A 25,876-nucleotide genomic window follows, 5' to 3' on the forward strand; every position below is an offset into this window, starting at 1 on the left:
ACAAAGAATAACACAATGAACACCTGTGTGCCCACAACCCAGCTTTAAAAACCATTACTACACTGTTGAATCCCCCATGTGCCCCTCTCCAGTTACATCCCACCCCACTCCTGGAGGGAACATTGTCCTACGTTTGGAGTTTATCATTCCCATGCATTTTATACATTTACTATACTTTAAGTATCGATAACTAACATGCATTATTTTGCATATTTTAAACTATGCATAGCCTGTAATTTGCTTTTTTCACTCATTATTTTGCTTTATTCATATTAATACATGCAACTTTAGTTCATTTTTATTGATGTATAATATTCCACACCCAATACATAATATTATACATCCAATATTGATGTATAACTTTCCAAGAAGCCACAAGACAATCTCTCATCCCACAGGCTCTTCTTACAAGGAGACACTGACATTCCTGTCATGGAGAGGTAGGGTCTATGATCCCTCCCCTTGAATGTGGGTGGGCCAGTGACTGTGACAGAAGTGAAGCAATGTGACTTCCAGTGCTAGGTTAGAAAAGGCGATACAGTTTTCCCTGGCTCTCTTGAGAAGCTCGCTCTTGGAACTCAGCCGCCATGTTGTAAAGAAGTCCAGTCTACACGGAGAAGCCATATGAAGGCATTCTGGCTGAGAGCCCACACTGAGATCTCAGCTAACTGCCAATACTGGTTAACCACCAGACAACTGAGGAAGCTTACAAGAGGACACCAGCCCCAGCCACATCTTACTCCTACTTACATGAGAACTCCTAAGTGATAACAGTCTAATTGAGCCCAGTCAACCCCTGGAACCATAAGCAATAATGATTATTGATTTAAGCCACTAAGTTTTGAGGTGATTCATTACACATTAGATAATTGGAACTATGCCACAATCTGTCCATTCTCCAACTGATGGATATTTGGGTTGTTTCCAATTTTATGCTATTACAGTGATCTTATGAACATTCTTATACATGTCTCTGTGTGTATGTGTAAGTTTCTCTAGAAGGTAATTGCTGGGTTGGGGAGTATGTCATCTTCAAGTACACTACAACCTGCCAAACTGTTTTCCAAAATGGTCAATACCAACTTACATTCCAGTGGCAGTGTACATACTTCCATTACTCCAAATCTTCCCCAACACTTGAGACTTTAAATTTTTTGCCAGTCTACTGGGCACAAAATAGTCTTATTGTATATATCCTTTTGTACCTTTGACTTTTGTACTGTTGCATGAATTAATCCAAAATAAACATTTAAATGCATGCTAGTCAAGTATTGCTTTTTTTTTTTTTTTAAGATTTTATTTATTTATTTTTTCCCGCCAAAGCCCCAGTAGATAGTTGTATGTCATAGCTGCACATCCTTCTAGTTGCTGTATGTGGGATGCAGCCTCAGCATGGCTGGAGAAGTGATGCGTCGGTGTGCGCCTGGCCTCCAAACCCGTGCCACCAGCAGCGGAGCGCGCGCACTCAACCACTAAGCCACGGAGCCGGCCCTGCTTTTCTTTTTTTAAACACACTTTATATACTGGGGTTCCATATTACGATTACATTTTTTTATAAAGGAGGTGTTGCCCCAGTAGCAACAAGCACATCTCGTACCTGGATCTTGGTTTCTAGAACCATTCTACAGTAAAGGAACTGGGGCTCTTGGGAAATGGCAGACTCTAGTCCCAGGGCAGGAAATGTACAAGATGAGCCTGGAGAATCTGGAGTGCCACAAAGTAAGGAAGTGCCAACAAACAAACAAACAAAAAGCCCACCACATAATAAAGGAGGTATGTCAACAGGACACAGGAACCAACCGAAAGAGCTCCCCATGGCCAAAGCTGGAATAATGTGAGCGACAAAATAAAGTAGTATTGATTATAACCCAAAGTATAAAATAAATATCCATGGGTCCACACTGATAAAAACAAATGACTGAATAAGTTAATAAACAGGGAGAAAAGGCAAATCTCCCCTGCAAAAGAATTCCAAATAACGTATGTCAGTTCTTTGCCTGCAAGGAGATGGAGCATAAGCCCTATCACTCCTTAGGTGTGGGCTGCGCAAAGTGACTTCTGTTCAAAGAGTCCAACATGGAGGAAGGGAGAGAGAAGAGTAACTTTACAGTGGAGAAATCCGACAAATAGTAGGTAATCAAGCCAGGTGATCAAGGGTGACAGAAACAGTGATAAATCAGGTTGACGGGAGGTACCCTAGATATGATGTGATAAAATGGCACTTTACCTCAGAGCTTTTCCTCTGAAAAACACTTAACCCCAGTCTAATCAGGATAGAAACATCAGACAAACCCCAGCTGAGGGACATCCTATAATATACCCGACAGTGTCCTTCAAAACTGTCAAGGTCTCAAAAACAAGTCTGAGAAACTGTCACAGCCAAGAGGAGGCTAAGGAGACATGACAACTCCTTACCTGTCAACATAAATGTTCGACAACATAAACGTGATACAGAATCCTGGAACAGAAAAAATATTAAAACTAAGGAAAAAACTGAGGAACTCTGAATAACTATGGACTTTAGTTAATACTAATGTATCAATATTGGCTCATTAATTGTAACAAATGTATCATACTAATGTAAGGTGTTAACAGGGAAAACTGGGTATGGGGTATATGGGAACTCTGTACTGAATGTACTTCTCAATTTTTCTGCAAATCTAAAACTTCTAAAAAATAAAGTCTGTTACTGGGGGGGGGGGGGGCGGAAGAGGAGGCATTGCCTGTTTGATGAAGTTTGTGAAGACCTGGTTTGGAGTTCACAAGGCAGGTGAAATTCAGTGTAGGTGAACGTCAGGCCTTCAAAGGCAGGTCTCTAGGAGCAGCGCTCACCAACCCAAGTCAGCCCAGGCCCCCAAGGGAGGGAAAAGAGGGTCAAGGTCGCTGCAGCCCAGCTCCTGGCACCAGTCTCAGCCACTGGAGGAAGGGGCGGTGGGGCTGGCCTGGAGGGGTGCTGCCAGTCCCCATCCCATCTTGCCTTTGCACCCACTGGTGTGAGCTATCAGAGGAGGTGACATGTCCCAAGGTGACCTCGTCCCAAGACCACCACCCCAACAGAACCATCCAGCTGGGCCGGCTCAGCCCTGGCTCTGATTTAGCATCAGCCCTGGGCTCGCTGCACCTCCACTCCCACATCTGCTTGTGGGACGAGAATAGGAAGTCCCCGACGCATGGTGTTGCCCTCACCCTGAGGATTCAACAAGTCCCTCAACTTAGCAAAGCCCGTATTTAGTACCTCCTGGCATACAGGTGGTGGTGTGAGCTCTTCGCATCCCGACCCGCTTCCTCCAGTGGTCTCTAATAAGAGGAGTCCCACTGCTCTTATTTCTTTTTCAGAAGGGGGTGATGAATGTATAAATAAGTCACCTGAGGAATGCCAACGATCTCAGGGGAGAGCCTGGTTCAGATGTGCTATTGACCCAATATCAGCATTTGCACTGAAGTGACAGAACTGGAATTCTTCCAGTTCAGCCCTGAATTGACCCCACATGTGAATGAGGTTACCCACGGCAGCACTGCTTGTAACAGCAAGAGATGGGAAACAACCCAAATCCCCTTCCAAAAAGGGCTGGGTAAGCAAATGAGGTTAACAGGCGTGTGCGCTTGTCTGTGCGTACTATACATTCCTCTGCTTGCAAGTATGTGTGTGTGCGTGTGCATGTCTGGAAGGATTAGATTACTCAAGACACTGGTAACACTGGTGGCCTCTGAGGAGGGGCCTGGGGAGCTAGGAGACTCGGGCAGAGTTTTCACTGTGAAGTCTTTTGTATCTTTTGCATTTTGAACCGTGTGCGTATTATTTGTGTATAAACATCAAAAGTGTTTAACAGAACCAGAGAAAAAATAATGCATTCCTGTGGGTCACAGCTGTTGGGGTTGGTTTGGGGGAATCACCAAATCCAATGGGTGGGACACTGGGGTCCTGGAGCGGCCAGGAGGCAGAGGAGGTGTCCGGCTCCCGTCCGTCTGGGAGATGGTGGCAGGATGGGACAGGACTCTCAAGGCCCACCGCATCTCAGAGCTGCAAACGTTTCCTAGGGCAAGCTGACGGGAGCGGGGGGAACATGGACACACAGACAACTCTAGAAAATCCAAAACCACTGTCCTAGGATCCCGCCCTCCCCTTTCCAAAAGGGCCCTGTTTCAAATCTGCAATTGGGGCAGCACAGGGTAGGGGCTAAGGGACCAGGATCCTGGTGAGCTCCCTGACATCAAACCCAGTCCTGCGCCTTGCCAGCGGGTGAGGCCTTCAGCGGTTTACTCCCCTCTGAGCCTCCGTAAAGAGCAAGAGTGTTGACTTACCTCACGCAGCTAAGCCTTTCATGGTAAGTGAGCAATACATGTTTTTATATCTTTGTAGTTCCTATTACACAACAAGAAATTACCCCGTGCTCTTAAATTTAGTAGCTGGAACTCTTCCAATTAATCCTGGCACTTGCTAAAATTATCCATGAAGCGGAACCAGAGGAAATTAGGGGGAAAAAAAGAAGAGTTGAAGATCAGCAAGGAAAGTGCATGTGTGTGCGTGAGCGCCTCCTTGTGGCACTGACATGAAGGGGCGGCCTCTGGCATCTTGACATTGCCATTATTTGCTGTCCTTCTGAGGTCCAACCTGAACCATTCCCACGAGGGTCTAGCCTGGGCCCTCACCAGGAGAGGGGCTCCTCTCTCTACACTGTCCCTCATACTGAAGTCCACCTCTCACACCCCAGGCCCAGGGCTTGGGACACTGCCTGACACACAGGAGCCTCCCAATATGACATTACTGAAAAACTAAAATAAATGATCGCTTTGGGAAGACGAAAACAGGTCTGGAGATGGATGGTGGTGATGGTTATACAACAGTGCGAATGTACTTAATGCCACTGAACATACGTTTAAAAATGGTTAAAATGGTAAGTTTCATGTTATGTATATTCTACCATAACAACAACAACAAAAAACGATGAGGTCTAATCTCATCTTCACCTGCTCTTAGTCTTCCTCCAAACGCCCCGACCACTCCTTGGTAATCTCATCAGATCCTGGTCTCCAAATGGGAAAAGGGCCCCCAATTCCCTTCCGGGTCATCTCCTCTCTCTGCTCCTTTCCAGTGGGTATCGCCAGGCCCTTGGCTGTGAACACAGCTGTACCCTGAGCACTCCCCGAAGTTGCTGACCTCCAGCCCAGGTGGCCCCCTGAGCCCCAGGAGCCTGTTCACCTCTCAGTCAACACGGCCACCCTCCTGCCCCTGCTCGCTCCTCCCTCCGCGGCCTCCCTGTCCCCACAAACAGCACCTTCCTCTAGATGTTCAAGTCTCCCATCCAGGCGTGATCCGCGATTCCCACCCTCCCCTCGCCCCCACTTCCAATCCATCAGCGTGGTCTGCTCCTCCTCCTCCTCCGAAGCACACCCAGGCCCACCCACTTCTCCCCTCCCCTCCGCCACCACCTCACTCCACGCCACTTTCCTGTCCTGCCCAGGCTACTGCAGCGGCTGCCTCCCTGCCTCCCCCACCCCCCCGCCCTCCCAACAATTCACCCTCCTCACAGCGGCCAAAGCGATCTTCATAAAAGGCAACTCAGATCATCACTTGCCTGCTTCAACCCTCCCCAACTCCTCGACGCTCCCGGGATGGTGTCCAAATTCCTCAGCCCGGGTCACGAAGCCCCAGGTCATCTGGTTCCTGCCCACCCGTCCCCACCTGTGCTGGATGGCAGGCCCCTCCCTTGCTCACCAGCCACCCTGGCCTCCCTCCATGGTCCTTGTGCCCCCTCGGGGCCTGTGCCCAGCTGTTTCCTCTGCCTGCTGCTTGCCTTCTGAACTTCCCGGAGTCGCTGCTTCTCATTCCCAGCTCAGCCTACATGTCACCTCCTCTGAAAGGCCTTCCTACCCCCAACATCTAAAGAGGCCCTGGTCACTTCCACCCAGCCCTCCAATTCTCTGCACAGTGTGATCACTGTACCGCCCTCGGGCAGGGGATCGTCCACCCCACTCACGGATGGAGCCCCAGCTCCTAGAACAGGCCAGGCCCCGGGTAGAGGCTGTGCGGCGGTGACGAGGTGACCAATCAAACCCACGGGAAGCCACTGCCTCACAGGGAGCCTGCAGTTTGGAAAGCCGCCGCCAAGCAGAGTGGCAGAAACAGGTGAAATCCATGGAGGGGGAGGGCAGTGACAGAACCACCACAGTTTGCTGAGGGCAGGAGGAGGCCTGACTGAAGGGTGACCATGACCATTAGCCCTTCCACTTGGGGCCTGCAGCAAAGGGCCGGCCCACGTGTGTGCAGGAGCTGGACCTTCAGAGAGGAACCCGACCTTCACGGGCCCCCACCCACATTGTGCTTGGTGTGAGAAACAAGCCTGGGACTCACCCTGAAGGAGGGTAGGGAAACAGTTGGAAAGTCACAAAAATATATTAAAACAGCCATTTTCTTCTCTTTCAGCACTGGCCTCCCTTCCCAGTGCCCCTTGCCCGCCACCTGCCACGGACTTGCAGAGAAAAAGATGCCCAGGGCAGGAAAATGGAGGTGCCCGAGCTGCAGCCCAGGGCGTGGGGAGGTCCCTCCAGCCTGGGAGTGAGGGCGGCTAACAGTCTCAACAGGCTCGACGCCACCGTCGACGAGGGGGCCGCAGGGAGGCCGGCGGTGCAGGAGTGTCAGGCAGGACGCAGCGGACAGTCGGGCCTTGCCACGGGGACAGAAAACAGAAGAGAAATGAACAGAGAGAAGAGAGGGGGAGACAGAAGTTAAAGCAGTGGGGGGGGGCAGAGGAGTAGGCAGAGGGATGGGAGTTGGCGGTGGGGGAGGTACGGGGGCCCCTCCAGGGGACACCCACTCTAGGGAACTGGGAGGCGAGGAGCTGGGGTTGAGGCAGCAGCTGCTGCTGAGAGGGAGGAAGGGGTCAGGAGAGGACAAGGGCACTGGGCACTTGGGAGAGGTGGCGAGGGGGTCCCACCAAGGCCGCAGTCAGAGAGGACAGAACTAGGACATGAGAGCAGGGAGAGCCCCAGAGCGGCAAGGCCAGGCCACCACGACCATCTCGCACTGAGAAGAACGGGGTGAATCCCCGGAGAGCTCGGCCCGGCTCGAACGCCTGAGGGAGACAAGCAGTGTCGACCAGAAGCTGGCAGAGGGGCGGGCGCCCTTGCTGAAGCCTCTGCCTGGAGAGGGGCCTGCGCCCAGCCCGGGGCTAGGTCCTGCGGCCCAGTCTTTTGAACACGCTCACAGTGCCCGCATGGTCCATCTGGGCACCAAGGCCCTCGCTGGAGCTGCTCCCCCGGGGCCCCACCAGGGTCCTCTTAATGGTGACCTTGACCTCAGCCGAGGACTTACTCTTGGTGCTCGTGACCTGGCTGTCCTGGGCCTCGGGCACAAGGGCAGACTTGCCCAGTCTCTGGATAATGCTGACTTTGGACAGGGACTCCGGCTTCCTCTCGAGCCCGGGGCGTGAGGAGAGGGCCAGGCGCCGCAGCGTCGGGGCGGCGGCCGTCGTCGCCGAGCTCGTGGCCTTGGCCTTGACAGTCAGCGCCGGCTGGGGACTGGCCTTGGCTGGGCCCCGGCCGAGCTTCTTCAGGACCCCAGCATACTGCAGGACAGAGCTGCTGCTGTCATTGTCGCTGTCCCAAGCCAGATCCTCGTCCATCTCTGGGGTGGCCCCCAGGCGGCTGAAGACTCCTGTGGGCTGTGGAGGTCAGAGACGGGACAAGTGAGTCGTTTAGTAGCTCAACACGCGTTCACGGAGAGCTCTCACCTGTGCCTGGCCTCATGGAGCTCACAGTTGGGAGCAACACCCATCGGTGACACCCCAGATAGTGGTGGGAGCCACGGCAGGGGAAGTCCAGGGGCCTGGGGAGCCCAGGGGAGGCTCCTGACCTCGCCTGCAGTTCAGGGAAGGCTCCCCGGAGAAGGGCTGTCTGAGACGAGACCCGAAAGCTGACCAGAAGTGGGTCAGACAAAGAGGGGGAGAGGGAGGGGGAGCCACGCAGAGGGAAGACCATTTGCAAAGGTCTACAGCTGAACGTGACAGAAAAGATGAATTTGGTCACTCACTCAACAGATATTTTCTGAGTCCCGGCTCTGCACCTGGCCCTGTGCTGGGCAGTGCTGGGGACACAGTGGTGACCAAGACTGCCCCAGCCCTGCCCTCACAGTCCAGTGAGGAAGACAGAGCTGGCACCGGAAATGACACACATACTTCTCTAATTACGAGAGCAACACATTCTCCAGAGGAGAAGGGAGAACTGGAGCAGGGGCCAGGGAAGCCGGAGTTCAGGGCTTTCTCTGAGGCACCAACGTTCAAGCCAGGGCCTCAGGATGAACCGGCAGAGAACAGAGCGCGGGCTAAGTCCCCAAGGGAGGGATAACAGTCATATTTATGGAGCACTCGCTATGTGCCAAGCTCTTTATATGGCTGCATCTTCAAGCCGCATGATCCTGAGTGTTATCATCATGCTCACGATAAGATTCTAGGAAGGGAGAAAAGGCCAGAGCAGGTGAGCCCTGGTGAGCAAGGGACTGAGAGGTGGGAAACGCAGCTGGGGAGCTCAGCCACAGTAATCAAAGGGGACACTGAACGAGTGCTTACCACGCACCAGACTCCCCAGCACGGTGCGAGTCTATCTCACTTAATCCTCACGACCACCTATGAGGTGGGTACTATACAGACGAGGAAACTGAGGTACAAAAGGCTTAAGTGACATGGCCAAGGTCACGCAGCCAGGTGGTGGCAGACCTGGATTCACACGGGGCAGCGGGCTCAGGCTGTGTGCTCCCAACTGCACACCGTGCCTGGGCCTGCAGGACTGCAGGCCACAGCAAGAAGGGTGGGCTTCATCATGAGCCCAGGGAAAAGCCTTTTAAGGGCCTCCGGGGCGGGGGAGGGGGGCTGTCTTGTGGCTGCACACGCTGCCGCTGTGGGAGAGGGGCTGAGGCATCTGCACAGAGACCAGTCAGGAGGCCACCGCCCTATCCAGACAGAGTTGGTGGCAGAGTGGGTAGAGACAGATGGCGCCATCAGACTCATGACTGCTGGAATGGAGGCGGTGGGGCACCCCTGAGACGGGGCCAGGAGGGGAGTCGCCTTGGGGGAAGATGCTGAGGCCGGTTTTGGGACATGGGGTGGAAGGGGTCTCTAAGGGCGGTGTCCAGGAGTTGGCCAGACTCCTGGGGCTGGAAATCGGGAGAGGTGTGGGCAGCAGGAAGACAGGGAAGCTGCCAGTGCAAAGAAGGGAACTGAGGCTGGAAAGGGGCATGCGAGGGGTGAGATGTGGGAAGCGTCTGGAACAACACCCAGGGGAGACAAGAACTGAGAGCCCCAAGATGTCCCCCATTTCCAACTCACTTTATTCCCCGTCGTTGTGTCAGCCTTGGTCTCGGCGCCGAGGCGGTCAAATACGGACGTCCTGTGGAGACCTAAGAGGGAAGTGCAGCCATCAGCCAGCCCTGCTGAGGGCCCCTGGGGGCCCGGCCTGGCCAGCTCTGTGACAACAAGGGTGAGGACCCCTGGCAGCCCTCATTCAGGCAGGCACAGACCAGGCCCCATTAGGTTTGACGCCTACACCGTTGGCTAACGTTGACCTTACCCCACACCCTCGGGCTAGTGCTAAACGTGGGACGGATCAACTCAAATTGACACGTGCTCTTTGTACCGTGGGTACAACTTCATGAAGCGTGTGTGCAGGAAGAGTTCTTAATCCCTACTCATTCCTTTCACTCTTTTTGGGGTCACGGGCCTCAGAGAGAACCTGATGAATGGTAATGAGTCCTCTCCCTAAAGAACCACCTGAATAGCCACCAATGGGAGAATGCTTACTAAATGATGGTTTCCTAATACTATGGGAACACGAAACCATCACTAATGAGCAGCAGCTGTACATGCACTAATGTGAAGAGATCGCAATAAAAAAAGTTCTAGAACAATACCTACAGGATGATGCTATTCGTGTTTAAAAAGAAAAACACCTATACATGTGGATACGTATGTACAGTTGCATGTAAGTTCACGGATGCTGGTCGGGAAAGGTTAACAACAGGTGTGGGATATGGGAGTAAGGGGACAGAGTTTGTTTTTACTGTATATGCTCTGCATCATATCTGAATGTTCTTCCGTGAGAACATATACAATATTCTAAAAGGAATACTGTAAGGAAGACCATCTCCACACTACCAGATACAAACCCCAGCTATGCACTGAATCTCAACCAGATCCTTCTGGCTCAGAATGACGGTTCCCACTTTTTGGGGCACCTGCCCTCAGCCAGGCACAGTCACTCACTTCAGAGGCTGGCCATCATCAAATCCGTGTCCCTGCCCCTAGGAAAAGAGGCAGCAGCTACACTAACTGCAGCACAAGAGGGCAGAGGTGGTGATGTCTCCCCTCTACAGCCACCACTGCTATCCCCTTGGTCCAAGAGCCCTGGATCCCGGTAGAGCCTGCTTCTCAGCCAAGGCCTGTAGGACCAACCCTGCAGGATGCAGCAAAAGGGAATCGCGGTCTCTGTGCCACAGTGCGCACTGCAGACCAGTACCTTTCGCCGCCTGCTGCTGCTGCTCCAGGATCTTGCGGGTCCGCGGGGTGGTGCCTTTGGGCATGTTGATGATGTACTTCCCCTCCATCTCGGCAGTCACCCGGCGCCGCTTGGTAGGAACAGCCAGGCTCTCCTCTTCCCGGCGGGCCAGGGCTGCTGGGGGAGGGGGGTGGCGGTGAGCACCTTCTGGGATGGAATGTTCTGCTGGGGTGGGGGCTGGACGCCCTGCGAAGGGCACACATGTGCCCTTTATCTTCATGCGTTTGCATGACTGGAATCCCCTGTCTTCTCAACCACCCCCGTCACCACTGACTCTGAACCACCAAGAAACTCAGAGGTCTAGGCGAGATAGGGCACAGAGGCACTCAGAATTCCCAGGCTGGGGTGGGCCTCCCAGGTTCTCTGTGGCTCCCCTCCCAGCCCAGCCAGAGTGCCCTCAGACGCCGGGTGGGGGAGAGGCTCTAGAGCGCCATCTAGGTAGTGGTTTCACAGGTGTGCTCACTTCTTAAAACTCACTCAAGCTGCACACTTAAAATTTGTGCATAACCAAACCATATTTCCATTTTTAAAAAAAGAACCCCCTCAAATGTGTCAAGGGGTAAGAGCGCCAGTCTCTCCCAGGCTCACTATTTCTTTAACACTTTAGAAATTAATTTGAACTTTCTTGCTCGTGGCACACTAATCCAAAGGCCAGAGGGGGTGTGGCACTTCCAAACACACACGGCAAAAGGAGTGTGTGCAATGGAGCAGGACAGGGTGCAATGGGGCTGGGTGTGAGAATAACGAAGCACCTCCCTGGGCCAGTTTCCACTTGTGCCAAGATCACTGTTGCAGGGATGAGTCCAACAAAGGGAGGACAGCATGGTGGACAGAGAGAGGGCTTGGAAGCCCAAAGGCCAGAGAACCTTTCACAGCTTTCAAGCTGAGACTGGGAAGAGGAACCGAGGCCCAGCATGGAAGTCTGCGGAAGAGGAGTGTTCCAAGAGCAGGGAACACGGAGGGGAAAGGCCCCATGACCGGAAGGAGCCTGGAGGGGATCTGAGCCAGCGAGCAAGAGGGAGACACACGACAGGAATCCACGTCACGCAGGGCCCTGTAAGGCCGTGCGGGGAGACTGGACTTCATTTCTGGAACAATGGGAAGCCCTGGAGAGTTCTAAATAAGGGTGTGAAAGGACCAGACTGAAGGTTTTGAAGGATCCCTCTGGCTGCTGAGAGGAAACAGTAGCTTCTTTACCTTTGACCCCAGGCATCAAGCACAGGGCCGGGCACCAGTGCGGGGCTCAGTGAACATCTGTTAAAAAAGACTGAACCACCCATAGTCAACAATACTGTATTGTACACGTAAAACTTCATTAAGAGGGTAGACCTCACGTTAAGTGTTCTTACCACAATAAAACAAAATAAAAAAGACTGAACCAACCACTGAGTGAGAACCGCAGTGCCCCCGTGCTTAAATACACCACCTTAAGTGCCTCCACCGTCCTCTGGGGAGGTTGTCACCAGCCCCATTCTACAGACGTGGACAGTGAGGCCCACAGAAGCGCAGTGACCTGACCAAGTCCGAACACTCTGGACACCTTGTGGCCCTCAAAGCATCTTGCAACGTTGGGAACACACCCCCAAATATCGTCTGGCAACCCACATTCACCTCCGGCTCCTCCCGCCACCTGCCCGAGTCCCCTCACCGGCGGCCTTGGCACTTTTGGCTGCTATCTTGTTGGACACGGTGACTGAGATCTTGGAGGTGCTGGTGTCTGGCCGCCTTGGGGGAGTGCCGGGTGGGGAGTCGCGGTTCAGGCTGTTGGCGATCATTCGGGAGGCGGCTGTGGGGAAGAAAGGGAAGAGTCTGGTTGGGCGGCCCTGGGAAGGAGGCCAGGATGGAGAAGGCAAGCCTGGGGACAGAATGGGGAAGGGGCAGCCGGAGGCACCTGTGGCCGAGTTGTCCTCATGTGGGGATGCTTGGCGAGGGGGTGACGGAAACTAGCCCACCCCTCCTGCCCTGGCGGCCTTTCCTGAGGCCCCAGACCAGACTGGTTCCTGTCACACTTCACCCATCAGTCACCCAGCCCTGCACTGAGCTCGTCCCCCCCCTCCCCGCTGCAGCCAAGCTGGTGTGGGGATCCTCCTCACTCAGCAAGCGTGCGCATCCTCAGGCCACCTGCTGTTCCCTCTGCGTGGCATGCAGTTCCCCGAGTACCCAGGGCTTGCTCTGGCTCTTTATTCAGGTCTCATCTCAGATGGCGTCTTCTCAGAGAAAGCTCCCCGGACCACCCACCAACCTCTACCGCCCTTCCTCCACATACCTCCACACTACCACATGCCCTTCCTCCACACTACGCTTTCTTTTTCTTCACAGCCCTTGTTACTGCTTGACATTAAATGATATCTATCTGTTTACTGATGGACTCGCCCCATGCGGAGACCCTGTCTGTTATTGCTGCGTCCCCAGTGCCTACAACGGTTTCTGACACTTCACAGGTCCTCAACAAACACCTACTGAAAAGATGAACACTGTCATCGAACCTCCCACCATCCCTACTAGACAGGATCTACTGCAAACCAATTTTACAGATGAGGAACTGGGTCTCAGGGAGGGGCTCACTCACCCAGGCCCCTGGGCAATGTGGGTCTGGCTCCAGTTGGGCTGGGGCGAGGAAATCGGTGGCCTCCTCTGGGGACGGGGGGCAGTCTCTGGGGGCCCGTCTTCTGTGGAGCAGGAGGAGGGCTGTCCCAGGGTGCGAGGTGGGAGCTACAGCACGCAGACTGGAGGGCCAACCCCAGTGTGGGAAGGAGATGGGTCTTGTCTCAAGGTGCAGCTGCTGCTAGCCTTAGGACATAGCTTTCAAAGGCTCTTGGGGGGCCAGCCCCATGGCCTAGTGGTTAAGTTGGGCACATTCTGCTTCGGCGGCCTGGGTTCAGTTCCCCACTCATTGGCAGCCATACTGTGGCGGCAACCCACATACAAAATAGAGGAAGACTGGCACAGATGTTAGCTCAGGGCCAGTCTTCCTCAGCAAAAAAGAGGAGGATTGGCATCAGATGTTAGCTCAGGGCTGATCTTTCTCACACACACACAAAAAGAAACAGAGCTCTAGGGGAGGCCCTGCGGGGAGGGAAGGGGGAAATCTTCATGCTACCATTGCTTGCTGGACAGGCCAGGTACCCCCCTCCAATGGCTTTCAGGTTTGGTATTTTGTCCTACCTACCCCCAAAAAGTCTTTTCTTTTCCTGCTACATGATTTCTCTCAAAACCTCCTGAAGTCCCCACAACGACCCTCAACACATTATTATAATTACATATTGCCTTTTTTAAAAATTATAACTACAGCGTACAGAAAAATACATCAAATCTACACAGACCACTTAACAACAGGTGAGCTCGCTGACTACCACCCAGGTCAGGCACCGGGCACGGCCAGCACCCAGAAGCCCAGCCAGGCCCCTCCCAACCAGACCTCCTACTTCCCCCGGGAAGACAGGGTGGGTTTTCAGCCCTGCTCACTCCCTGGTAACAATTTTCTATATACCCTTCCACAATTTTCCCAGGACATGTCTTCAGGCAGTTCTCAAGCTGGGCAGGGCGGCTTCATGACGAGTGGCTGTAAACGACCTGGCCGGCCGGGCCGTGTAGACTCTCGTGGGGAGAGCCTCCATTCACAACGCTCTCTGATGGCCGAGCGCATACGATGGGGCCGTCCTGCTGTCAAAGGTGCGCAGCGGAGAGGGCCCTCCCCTTGCAGAGTACACAGCAGGCGCTGTCGTGCTCAAACGGCACCAGGGACAGGCTGCTTTACCACGGCAGGTGAGTGCCACTTGGTGGAGGGAAAACAACCCTGCCTGTGCTCTCCTGAAGCTGAGCTGCAGTCAGGATGTCGGGCTTCGAAGAACCGCTCTTCTTCCCCGACACGGACACACGTGTTCAGTTTTATAAAGTGTATACCGCCGGCCACCTCAGGAATGCTGTTTTCGACAGTCTCCCCCCCCCCACCCCGTTTCCTTCCTCCCCTGTTTCCCATTCTCTTCTTAATTGCTGACTTTCTCCGCTAGGGTTGTTTGTTTTAATTTTTTAGACATTTTAAACTATTAAAGACATTCAGAACAGTATGAAAAGTACATACTATCTGATCTCATTGATATAGACTTGAAAGACTGGCCAAACTAATCTACACTGTTAGAAATCAGGGTAGTGGGTACCCTTGGGGGGCAGTGACGCTGGTCATGTTTGTTTCTGGGTTTGGATGGTGCTGGCTACACGGGTGTTCCCTTGTGAAAGTCACTCGGCTGTACTTTTATGATCTGACTCCTTTTCTGTATGTAAGTTGTAGGAGACTGATGCAGAAAGGAACCCCAATTTGTTCAGCCTCCCCGCCTCCAGGCTCTAGAGTGGGTCCCGCCCACACTGACTGTTCCACGTGACTTGCTGTGGCCAGTGGGATAAGAGCAAATGTTATACAAGCAGAGGCTTAAGAGGTGCTTTGCGCATTGGGGCCTGCCCTCTCGGGCTGCTTCTGGAGACCCTGCAACCACCACTGTGTGGACGAGCCTGGGCTAGCCTGCTGGATAATGGGATACATGTGCCCAAGTTGCCCCTTTTGGCCCAGATAACATCAGGCCAACCATCAGATGTGCCAGTCAGGCCATCCTAGATCTGCCAGCCTCAGCCAAGCTGCCAGGTGACCACTGAGATCAGCTGGGCTGGCCTAGAACAGAGCTGACCAGCCAAGCCATAAAATCAGGAGAAATAAAAGTCTCTGTTTTAAACCAGTTTGGGAATGGCTTGTTGAGCAGCAAAGACTAACTTATATGCATGTTAAATTTTTTAAGTTTATTATTGTTTTTTTAAGGCATCATACTGCTGAAAAAATAAAAGTATAAATACAATCGATTTTCACCATTCACAGATTCCATATTTGCAAATTTGCCCATTCACTAAAATTTACTTGTAACCCCAAAACCAACACTTGGGGTGCTTTCACGGTCATTCACAGAGATGCACACAACGGCAAAAACTTGAGTCACCCAACACACATGCCCCAACCAGGGTCAACTAAGGCACCACCCTGCCTTCTGGTTGCAGCCCTCATACAGTAAACAAGGGTCCTTTTCACGTCTATTTAGTGCCACGTCTTTCACATTTTTGTGCTTTTTGCTAGTGCTTTTGCTGTTTAAAATGGCTTCCAAGCACAGTGGCGAAGTGCTATCTAGCGTCCCTAAGCTCAAGAAGGCTGTGGTGTGCCTCAAAGAGAAAACACGTGTTAGATCAGCTTTGTTCAGGTGTGAGTTATCGTGCTATTGGCCGTGAGCTCAGTGTGAGTGAAGCAACAATATATGTTAAATGAGGTGTCTTTAAACAGAAACACACAGGGGCTGGCCCAGTGCTGTAGCGGTTAAGTTCGCGCGCTCCACTTCGGTGGCCCAGGGTTCGCAGGTTCGGATCCTAGGCACACACTGACGCACCACTTGTCAGGCCATGCTGTGGCAGTGTCCCATATAAAGTAGAGGAAGATGGGCATGGACATTAGCCCAGGTCCAACCTTCCTCAGCAAAAAGAGGAGGATTGGCATCGGATATTAGCTCAGGGCTCATCTTCCTCACAAAAAAAAAAAAAGAAAGAAAAAAAAAAACACACATAAAATAAGGTCCTATATTGATCAGTGGACAAAAATGTTGTGACCAGAGGCCTGCAGGAACCTAGCCCTGTAGCTCCCTTGGGAGCAACGGCTCAGTGTAGGCTAATTCAGTGTTCACAGCGACTTTAAAGAACAGAACTCCCAGAATGAGAACTGATACATATACAGCCCCTCACTACCCAGTTTATTTGTCCCTAAGAGAAGAGGGCCTCAGATGGCTCTGCTCCCAGCTCTGCCAACTCTAGGCATGTCCCTCTCACTGCTGGAGTATAAGAACAAAGGAAAGGAGGCCCGAACTGATGGGACTCACCGCTACAGGGGCCTCGGCGAACCTCGCCTGGGACGGGGCTGGGGCTGCAGGGCACAGACTCAGTGGCGGCTTTGCACATGTCCTGTAAAAAAATAGACACCTGGGTTACCATGGGGACAAGAGCAAGAAGTGGGGGAATTGGAGACCCAGAGACCTGAGCAACACCAGGGGGATCAGAACATGAGCTGCAAGAGGAGATTTCAAAATATTTGTCTCCTAGCCATGAGAAAGCATCAGACAAACCCAAACTGAGGGGCATTCTACAAAACACCTGACCAGTACTCTTCAGGACTGCCAAGGTCATCAAAAACCTCAGAAGACTATGAAACTGTCACAAATAAAAAGAGACTAAGGAGACACGATAAGTAAATGGAATGTGGTACTCTAGAACAGAAAAAGGACATCAGTGGAAAAACTGATGAAATCCCAATAGCCTGTAATTTCGTTAATGGAAGCATACTAATATTCATTTCTGTTTCGACAAATGTACCCTGGTTACATAAGATGTTAACATTAGGGGAAGCTGGATGAAGGAGATATGGAAACTTTCTATACCAGTGTTGGAACTTTTCCATAAATCTAAAATTGTTCCCAAATTTAAGTTTAAAGAAAAAAAAAGTTTTGCTCAGTGACCTTCTCTGTGATAACTCAGATAACGTCCCAGGCTTGAGAAAGCCCCCACTGTGGGTCCTGTCCTGGATGATGGACAGATGAAGGCCTGTCCCTGGGATGGAGGACACTACTAAAAGTGACGAGAATAACCCCAGCAGCCACCATCTGGTGAAGTGGAGTGCTTGAGAGCGCAGCTCTAGAACAAGTTTCCTTTCTGGTCAAGTGGAGTGAGGAGTAAATGGGTCATATGTATGAAGGATGGAGAGAGGGCCCGGCAGGCCATGGCAAGCGCCTGGTAAGCGTTAGCTACCATAACTCAACAAGCACTTCACTCTGGTCCTGGCATGGGGCACCACGTACACCATCTGGGAGACGGCCACAGCAACCCTGCGCAGCAGGGGTGTGTGAAAAGCCTGCTTCAGAGAGGCTCAGGGAGGTGACATCACTAGTCTAAGGTCACTGTAAGCAGAGAGGCCAAGAATGGAACAGCCATGTCGTCTGCTAAGTCACCAACTGGGACCCACATAGGGAGCTCCCATCCTGGGGACAGAGAAGAGTCCTGGTAAAGATAATTATCATGAGGAAGACGAGAACTAGTGATAATAATAATTACAGAGGGCCTTTACTGAGGCCCTACTAAGGGCAGTTTACACTGTACTAGGGCTTTGTATAACTCAATACTTACAACACCCTGCAAAATAGGTTTGCCTGTCTGCATTCTACAGATGGAGAAAGTAAGGCTCAGAGAAGTTAGGCAAGGTGCCCAATGTCACACAGCAAATGGCGGAAGCAGCCTCGGAACCCAGGTCTGCCTGCCTTTGCTTCCGAGCCTCCTGTTCGCCCTGCACTGCCCCTCCACCCCCACCCTAAACCCAGGGACAGAGGGGTCGGGCAGAGCACCCACCTGGCGGTGCACCACCTTGGCATGCTTGAGGATGGCAATGATGTCGCCCACCACAGTCACGCCCAGCTCATTCATGATTTCCTTGTTGAGATCCAGCAGCATGCTCTTCTGGATCCTACAGGGGAGGGTCAGCAGTGAGGCCACAAATGGGCCTGGGGGGGGGGGCCAGCCAGCTCCCTGTCTCCCCCGCCTCTCCCCTCCTATCCCTCAGTTCAGCTCTGTGCCCTCGGCCACCTTACCTGTTATCCACAAACATCACGGCGTAATTGACCGCAGGTCCCGGAGGAATGCCGGCTTCCTTAAAGAACTGGATCCACTCGGAAGTGGCTGGAGGGTGGACAGGGCTCATCACTCACATTACTCTCTTTAGAGAATAGCAGCAGCAAAACCACAAAAGCAGTGGCTCCCACAAATTAAACGCCCATCACATGCCAGGCCCTGGCTGAGTGCTTTGCACGTATGATGGAACTAAGCCCGTCCGACCCCCTGTGAGGTCAGACATGACGACTCCCCCACACTGCTAACAAGCAGCAGGGCTCCAGGCCCATGTCTCCATACTGCCCTTCTCCTTACAGCTCTGCCCCGCCCTAGAACGTGACCCGCAGCCATCACGCTTGGCCAGTGACTGATGTGGGGGAGCCGGGACTCTGGTTCTCCGCCCCGGTCCCCATCAGCGGGCCCAGCTCCAGAGGGTGACAGGATCCACAGGTGGATGGAAAGATGGGTCACAGATCCAGCCCAGGAGCATCAGCAAGCCCCCTCCCTGCCACAGGAGCAGCCCTGCCTCAGAGAGGCACAGAGGTTACGAGTACAGGCTTTGGAGCTTGGGTTCAAATCCTGGCTCTCCCATTTCCCGGCTGAGGGACTCTGGGCAAGTTAATGCTCGGTGCCTCAGTTTCCTCTTCTCTAAATTTAGGATAATACGTTCAACAAGTATTCACGGAGAACCAGGCACAGACCTGGTCCTGTTGTAGGCACTGGGGAGACCACAGGCACAAGACAACGTCCCTTCCCTTATGGAGCTGACACTCTAGTGATAAGAGCACCAATGTCCTGGGGTCACTGAGCTGACTCAGTGAGAAAGTCCATACAGAGGGCTTTAAATGACGCCCAGCCCAGAGGACATCCTCAACCCCCTGCAGCCACCACCACCACCATCATCATCGTTATTATTCTGCCACCACTACACATGGAGCCAAGGCCAAGACCAGGCAGACACCGCCCATGAAGATTTACTGTTTCTAAACTTGTCAGCCTCTTCGATGTGACCTTCAAACTGACCCTGACTTGTCAGGCCGGGTGTTAGATAAGATCATTAATTCCAAACAGAACGTTTTTTCATGTTTTAATATCTCTGAAACTAGCATCTACCTCACCTCAATGGTGTGCCAATTTAATTGGCAACATTATTTTTTTCTTTCTCATGGTACCTAACAGTACATCCAACAATCTACACTACTTTATTTATTTATTTTTGTGAGGAAGATCAGCCCCGAGCTAACATCCAATGCCAATCCTCCTCTTTTTTTTTTTTTTTTTTTTGCTGAGGAAGACTGGCCCTGGGCTAACGTCCGTGCCTGTCTTCCTCTACTTTATACTTTATATGGGACACCACCATGGCATGGCTTGACAAGCGGTGCGTCGGTGCATGCTCGGGATCCGAACCTGCGAACCCCGGGCCACCGAAGCGGAGCATGCACACTTAACCGCTGAGCCACCAGGCCGGCCCCTACACTACTTTAGTTTAGAAGAAATCTGGTATTACTATGCCCACGTTGCTTATGAGACAACTGAAGCTCAGAGCGGGGAAAGAGACACACCCTGGGTCAGATGTTGTGTGGGTGGAAGTGCAGGGCATGGGCACAGGCCCAGGGGCCACACCTCTTCCCAGGAGGCCCCTGCTCCCCGGCCACAGGCCTGTCTCCCCAGGACTGAGGCAGGTGAGGGCCCATGCCCTCAGACTTCCTCCACCGGCCCAGAGGAACGGGAGGCCTTTCTCTACTGTGCACAGGCCCTACCCACCTGCCAAGCCACGGGGCCCTGGGTGCCATTAGCCAAAAGTGGGCACCTTTGTCTAAGTATCAAAAAGCACCACATGACGATCCCATCCACAGGAAATGTCCAGGACAGGTCAGTCTACAGAGAGCTATAGAGACAGAAAGTAGGCAGTGGCTGCCAGGGGCTGGGGGGAAGGCAAGGGACTGCTAATCGGTATGGGGTTTTCAGGAGAGTGATGAATATGTTTTGAAATTGACTGTGGTGATGGTTGCATAACTCCGTGAACACAGAATATAAAAACCATTGAATCATACACTTTAAATAGGTGAATTGTATGAAATGTGAATTGCATCTCAATTAAGCTGTTATTAAGGGGAAAAAAGCGCCACACAGATTGGAGGTAGCTAGCTGCCTAAAGCAAAGTCAAGGAACTGCAAAGTCCCCACATCCGGTCCTCCCCATCATTTCGTCTCCTACTAAGGAGGCACCAGCTGTGAGACGCCCCCCACTGCAGAAATGTGAACATGGGCAACAATGTATCTTGGACTCAGTGAGGTGTGGTTTGCTGTACACACCAGGAGACACACACTAGAATATTCACAGCGGCTTGTTTGTGAATAGTCCCGACCCAGAAACAATGCAAGATGCACTGACAGTAGCATCGATAAACAAATGGTGGTCACTCACACGGTAAATACTATACAGCGGAGCAACGGAAAGAACTACAGCTGTACATGGCAACAGACACGACTCTCCAACATCATGTCAAGCAAAAGAAGCCAGACACGAAAGAACGCATGGCGTGATTTCATTCATATAAGTTCAAAACCAAAGTCTACAGAACAGGGATGTTTTCACTGGTGGTACAAGTACAAAGAAAGGGATAGAGAGATTATCACAAAGATAAGACAGTAGAGGCGGGAGGGGGTTGTGACTGGGCTGGAGCCCTCGGGGGGCTGGCAATAGTCTATCTCTTGACCTGGATGGTTACAGAGAGTTGGCTTTTTTAAAACCTTTTTATTGAATTACAATGTACACGCACAAAAATATACAAAAGTCGATACATTTTCATAAACCAACACGCCCATGTAACCAGCACCCAGATCAAGAAATACATTTCCAACATCACAGCAGCCCCCACCTCGTATCCCTTTTGTCACTTCTCCCTGCCTCCCCAGGGCAGCCACCACCTTCTGAGAGCACAGGTTGGTTTTGCCTGTTTCTGTGTTGTATGTCAATGGAATCGTAAAGGATGTCCCTAGCTATTTGCTTTTTAATTGCTCTTAGAACCACACAGATATGTCTTATGTAGTTTTCTATACGTACAAATCTCAAAAAATTTAAATACTACCAGCTAATCTCTGTGCTGTGGCAATCCCCAAATACAGCGCTTAAAGAGAACACGGTGATAAGGCTTATGAGAATAATAATAGCTAACATTGTTGAGACCTATGCCCAAGATTTCACATGCAATAACCTCCTTAATCCTTACATCATCTCAGGACGTAGGGAGTGTCAGCATCTCCATTTTACAGGTGAGGGGCCACGTGGGAGATCTGCTGGACTCCATAACCCAAGTTCTGTATGGCTAGACCACGCTGTCAGGAGGCCAAGTCACAGAGAAGAGGAGGGCAGGCCTTGAGCAGGCCCTGGCCCTGCCTTCACGTCCTCAGAGTACAGCTGTTCCTGCCAGTGACCTGGCCCTCCCTCCCCCAACCCGGCTCCCCCCACCAAGGTCATACCTCAAAAAGGGCAGTGGGGAGAGGGGGCCCCGGAGAGAAGGCCACAGACTCACCCATAGTCACCGAGACCATTGTCTCCCTGGCCCTGATGCTGCTCCCTGGAGCCTGGAAGAGAGAACAAGGGGAGAGAGCCCATGAGTCCCGGCCGGCTGTGAGTGTCTGTCCCTTTCTCGCTGCCTGTCTGTCTGCCGGCCAGAGAAGAGTTCCCCGGCTGGGGGCTCACAGCCCAGGAATAGCCTGGAGCAGCTGGCAGGAAGTCAGCCTGGGATAGAGCTGCCATCGCAACTGTCACTTCTGCCTGGGACAGGGCCCAGGGACAGCAAATGTCCACAGCTCCATTCTCACACACCTCCAAAGGTCTGGCTGGAATAGGAGAGGGACTAAAAAAGACACCCCCTGCCCAAGCTTTAACCATAAATACCCGTTCATTCATCCATTCAAAAACTATTTCCTGAGAACCTGCTGTATGCGAGGCACTGTTCTAGGAGCTGGGGATACTGAGGTGACAAAAACACGGAGCTTGGCATTTAGGTGAGGACAGGGGAAAGGGGGAGACGAGAGTAAAAGATATGGTGCGTGGGAAAGCCTTCAGCGTCAGGAGAAAACACAGTGGACCTGCAAAGGGAGAGGCTGCAATTCTAAACAGGGTACTCAGGGAAGACCTCTTAAAGTGAAATTTAGAGACCCGAAGGAGGGGGAGGAGTGAGCCACGTGGTTTTACAGAGGAAGAGTGTTCCAGAAGAAGGTACCACAAGTCCAGTGCCCTGAGCCAGGAGCCCATCCGGCGTGTCTGAGGCACAGGGAGGAGCCGGCGTCGCTGCAGTGGAGGGAGTGAGGAGAGAGTGTGACAGGAGCCGGGGACGGAGAGGCACCAGGTCATGAGGGGCCTCAGAGGAGAAACGGAAAAGCAATTTTCGCTTAGAGATTAGTGGATGCTAGGAAGGCATTAAAGACATATTAGCACCCACGGAGACTTTCTCCTGGACATTAACAGCAGTGTTGAAAGGGAACTAAAGGAAATCACCTTCTTGACTGATGATTCAATGCCATCTGACTCCAGGACCACCTGGCTCACTGCCCTGGCCCAAACTTCTCACTTAGCCCTCCTCCTCCACCTCCTCCTTCACTCTGCTCCCTTCTACCCATCTCCGATTCTGATCCTTCTCCCTCATCCCTCCTCCACCTCCTCTACAAAGTGCAGAGGACTCTGTCCAGCACCCGTCTGTTCACCATCACACACCATCACACACGCCCCTCCTCACCCATTTTGATGGTATAACAGGGCTGATGTAAGAGTAAAGACTAGAACAAGACTGCAGGGTTCAAGTCTGGCTCTACCACTTACTAGCTATGTGGCCTTGGCAAGCTGCTTCACTAGTAAGGCCTCAGTGTCCCCATCTGTAAATTGGGATGGTACAAAGGTTACCTACCTTAGAGGACCATGGGAGGGCTAGATGAGTTTCTACATACAAAGCACTTGAGACAGTGCCTGGTGCATACTAGGTTTTCTAGAAGTGTGGGCTATTCTTACCTGCCAGGCCTCATGCCCCAGCCTTCCCTCTAACACCCAGGTGCTCTGCCCGCCTCCCGGTTTTCACACAGAATGTCACCTGTGCCTGGAAGGCTTATCTCCTCCTGTCCTTCCAGCAAGCTCTCCTTCACTCTGCTTGGCTGCCACCTGCTTTGTGAAGCTTTGAGAAGTCTCATCCACATGTGAGACTCTCTTCTCTGTCTCCAGCTAAGGTTCATCCTGCCCTTCTCTGGCTTCAGCTGCATCTCTTACTGACGAACAGGACCACAGACATCACTCTTAAGTGATGTCTTAACTCCCTAAGATCCACTTTCCCTTCTGAATTTTACTGCTGGACAAAGACAACACAACCAGCATCTGTCAAAGAGCAGGGCATGGAGAGGCTTCAATAAGTCAGACAGAACATCTCACACCCCAAGCACTAACTATGGACCAGGACCAGAGCTGGAGATCATGCTCACGCCTCACAGCCTCCCCATGAGTGAGGACTATTATTAACTCCATTTTAATCGATGAAAAAACCGACTTATCCAGGTGCAGTCATTTGCCAAATGCCACATCTAGCAAGTGGCTTTACCGGGATTCAAAAAAAAGTTCTCCCTGATTCCAATGCCCGTGCAGCAGCTCCTGTCGAATGTTACATACTCAGTGGGCACTGAGTACACATGCATCTCAGTGACTCCTCACAACTACCTGGGGAGAAAGGTAAAAATTCTCCCAACATTATGGATGAGAGTGGCAGGTCCCAGGTCACACAGCAAGGAACTGCAGGGCCAGGACGTGAACCCAAGTCAGCCCAGTGGCTATGATTCACGCTGCTCGGAGGATTACTACAAGCCAGGCACTGTGGTCTGTCTTTGCAAAGTTTCAGTTAACGCTTAAGAGCCTTTCAATACTGGTATCCCCCCCTACAGCTGCAGAATGCCCTGCTGGACTCAAATTGCTCTCTCCACCGTTAAAAGCCCATCTCCAGTGTGGACTTTCTGAACAGTGAAAATTATAACATTAATAATAATAGAAAAATGACAGCTCCCAAAACTCAAGTAATTACCACGTACCGGACTTCCTGTGCTAAGCCCTTAGAAGGCTTGAATCCAAATCTCAATTTTATCACTTCCTAACCCTGACTCTGGGGCGAGTGGCTTAATCTTTCTGGATCTCACTTTCCTCAACTATAAAATAAGAATGACAGGAGTATCTATTCCTAAAGCAATTAGAGGGGTTAAATGAGTTCATAAATGCCAAGCCCTCAGAACAATGCTCGGCAGGTGATAAGCGCTATGTACGTGTGCATTAAATAAAATAAATAAATCTTCAGTGAGCTAAGGGAAGGACAGGACAGTCACTGACCTAATGCCAGTCATATGCAAAGTGTGAGCTGAGAACAGAGTATAAGATAACTTGACAGGGTCCACGGGATCTGACAACACAGAATCACACAACACAAGTTATTCCTTTTCCAATTCTCTTTCAGTTTCTGTCTACAGTTTAATAGACTGTTCTGCTTCCATTGTATTTCAGGGTAAGGTCTCCTTCTTCTCACAGCCAGCAACGCTAGTTTTCCATGAGGACAACAATACAAATTTTCCTTCTCAAATCAATGGACTGGAGGAAAATCTATCAGTGGTTTCAAAGAAAAAGAGAAACCTAATACTATGGGATTTGGCAAAATTAGCCAAATAGTGAGTGGCAGGATGTCGATTTGCCCAGCTCCAGACTCCAAGCTTTTCCTCTTGTTGTCTCTGAGCTTCCTCCTTCCTCTACTTCCTTGGAAGTCCCAGCTACACCAATGCCTCTCAGAATCATTATTATTATAGTCCCAATCTATTGAGTTCCTGCTTAGTACTGTGCCAGGCCTTGTGCCAAGGGCTTTGCACGCATATTTTATCAGCATCCTCACAACAACCCTTTGATATTGGGACTATTAGCTCTCATTGTATAGATGAGGAAAATGAGGTTCAAGAGGTGAAGGCACAGGCCCCCTGCCACAAAGTGGAGCTAGGACTCGAACCGCAATCTGTCGGCCTCCAATTTTACGCTCCCAAACCACATCTTCCAAGCGCAAACAGCATCATGGATACTAACAATAATAGAGTGGTAACGAAGTGAGCAGTGTGCAGGCGCTAAGTCAGGGGCTCCGACATGCACGAGCTAACTTCTACTCCAACCCACAAGGAGGATGCTACAGTCAGATTGTGACCCCCATTCACCAGGGGAGGAAACTGAGGTTCAGAGAAAGAAGTCGTCTGTCCCAGGCCGCATAACGGCGCCGGGAATGACTCCCGAGCCCCGGACACCATCCATCCCCACCGCATCCGGTCCAGGCCCACCACCCCCGGCCCGCGCCTCACCTGCCCCGCCGGGCCCGCGCCCACTCGCGCCGCCCGCCCTGCCGGCGGCGCCAACTGTCAGACCCTCCTCCCTCGGCCGGGCGGCCCGCCCCGGAAGCACCGCCCTCGCCGCGGGAAGCTGGGCTGACCCGCGGCCGCTCTAGCCCGCCAGGCCGCCACCAGCGAGAGCGCGGCCGCCGCCGTCACGTGACCTCCCCCACTCGCGCAGGCGCTTCGCTCCGCCCCGCGCTAGCGAGGAGCGCGGCCAATGAGAAAGACACATGCCCGGCCCCCGCCGGCCCGCAGTCCCA

The 25,876-nt window shown here is 52.1% G+C and overlaps 1 protein-coding gene across 7 annotated transcripts; it reads right to left on the reverse strand.

The window, feature by feature from the left end:
• Positions 1 to 6,375: 6,375 nt before the first annotated feature.
• C34H19orf47 (chromosome 34 C19orf47 homolog) lies at positions 6,376 to 25,642 on the reverse strand. 7 transcript variants are annotated; one of them, XM_058529335.1, is made up of 10 exons: positions 25,587 to 25,642; positions 21,758 to 21,809; positions 18,204 to 18,291; positions 17,965 to 18,079; positions 16,449 to 16,530; positions 12,194 to 12,331; positions 10,507 to 10,659; positions 9,321 to 9,391; positions 7,313 to 7,661; positions 6,376 to 6,664 (listed from the first exon to the last, which is right to left on the reverse strand). In XM_058529335.1, exons 2-10 carry the CDS (start codon positions 21,774 to 21,776, stop codon positions 6,576 to 6,578), a joined length of 1,104 nt encoding a protein of 367 aa, XP_058385318.1. In that variant the 5' UTR covers positions 21,777 to 21,809; positions 25,587 to 25,642; the 3' UTR covers positions 6,376 to 6,575. The 7 variants fall into 7 exon arrangements, with proteins under 7 accessions (XP_058385318.1, XP_058385317.1, XP_058385316.1 ...); XM_058529334.1 differs by having other exon boundaries at positions 10,507 to 10,662; XM_058529333.1 differs by having other exon boundaries at positions 6,573 to 7,661.
• Between the last annotated feature and the right edge of the window lie 234 nt (positions 25,643 to 25,876).

Source organism: Diceros bicornis, chromosome 34 (genome assembly GCF_020826845.1).
Source record: "Diceros bicornis minor isolate mBicDic1 chromosome 34, mDicBic1.mat.cur, whole genome shotgun sequence".
Lineage (NCBI taxonomy): Eukaryota > Metazoa > Chordata > Mammalia > Perissodactyla > Rhinocerotidae > Diceros > Diceros bicornis.

Bases quoted from the DNA above. Each gene is read 5' to 3' on its own strand.
- C34H19orf47 (XM_058529330.1), bottom strand. The intron at 10,663-12,193 runs GTGAGGGGACTC...CCCCTCCCCCAG, and splicing joins CAAAAGTGCCAAGGCCGCCG to CAGCCCTGGCCCGCCGGGAA. The intron at 9,392-10,506 runs GTACTGGTCTGC...CTTCCCTCTTAG, and splicing joins GCAGCAGCAGGCGGCGAAAG to GTCTCCACAGGACGTCCGTA.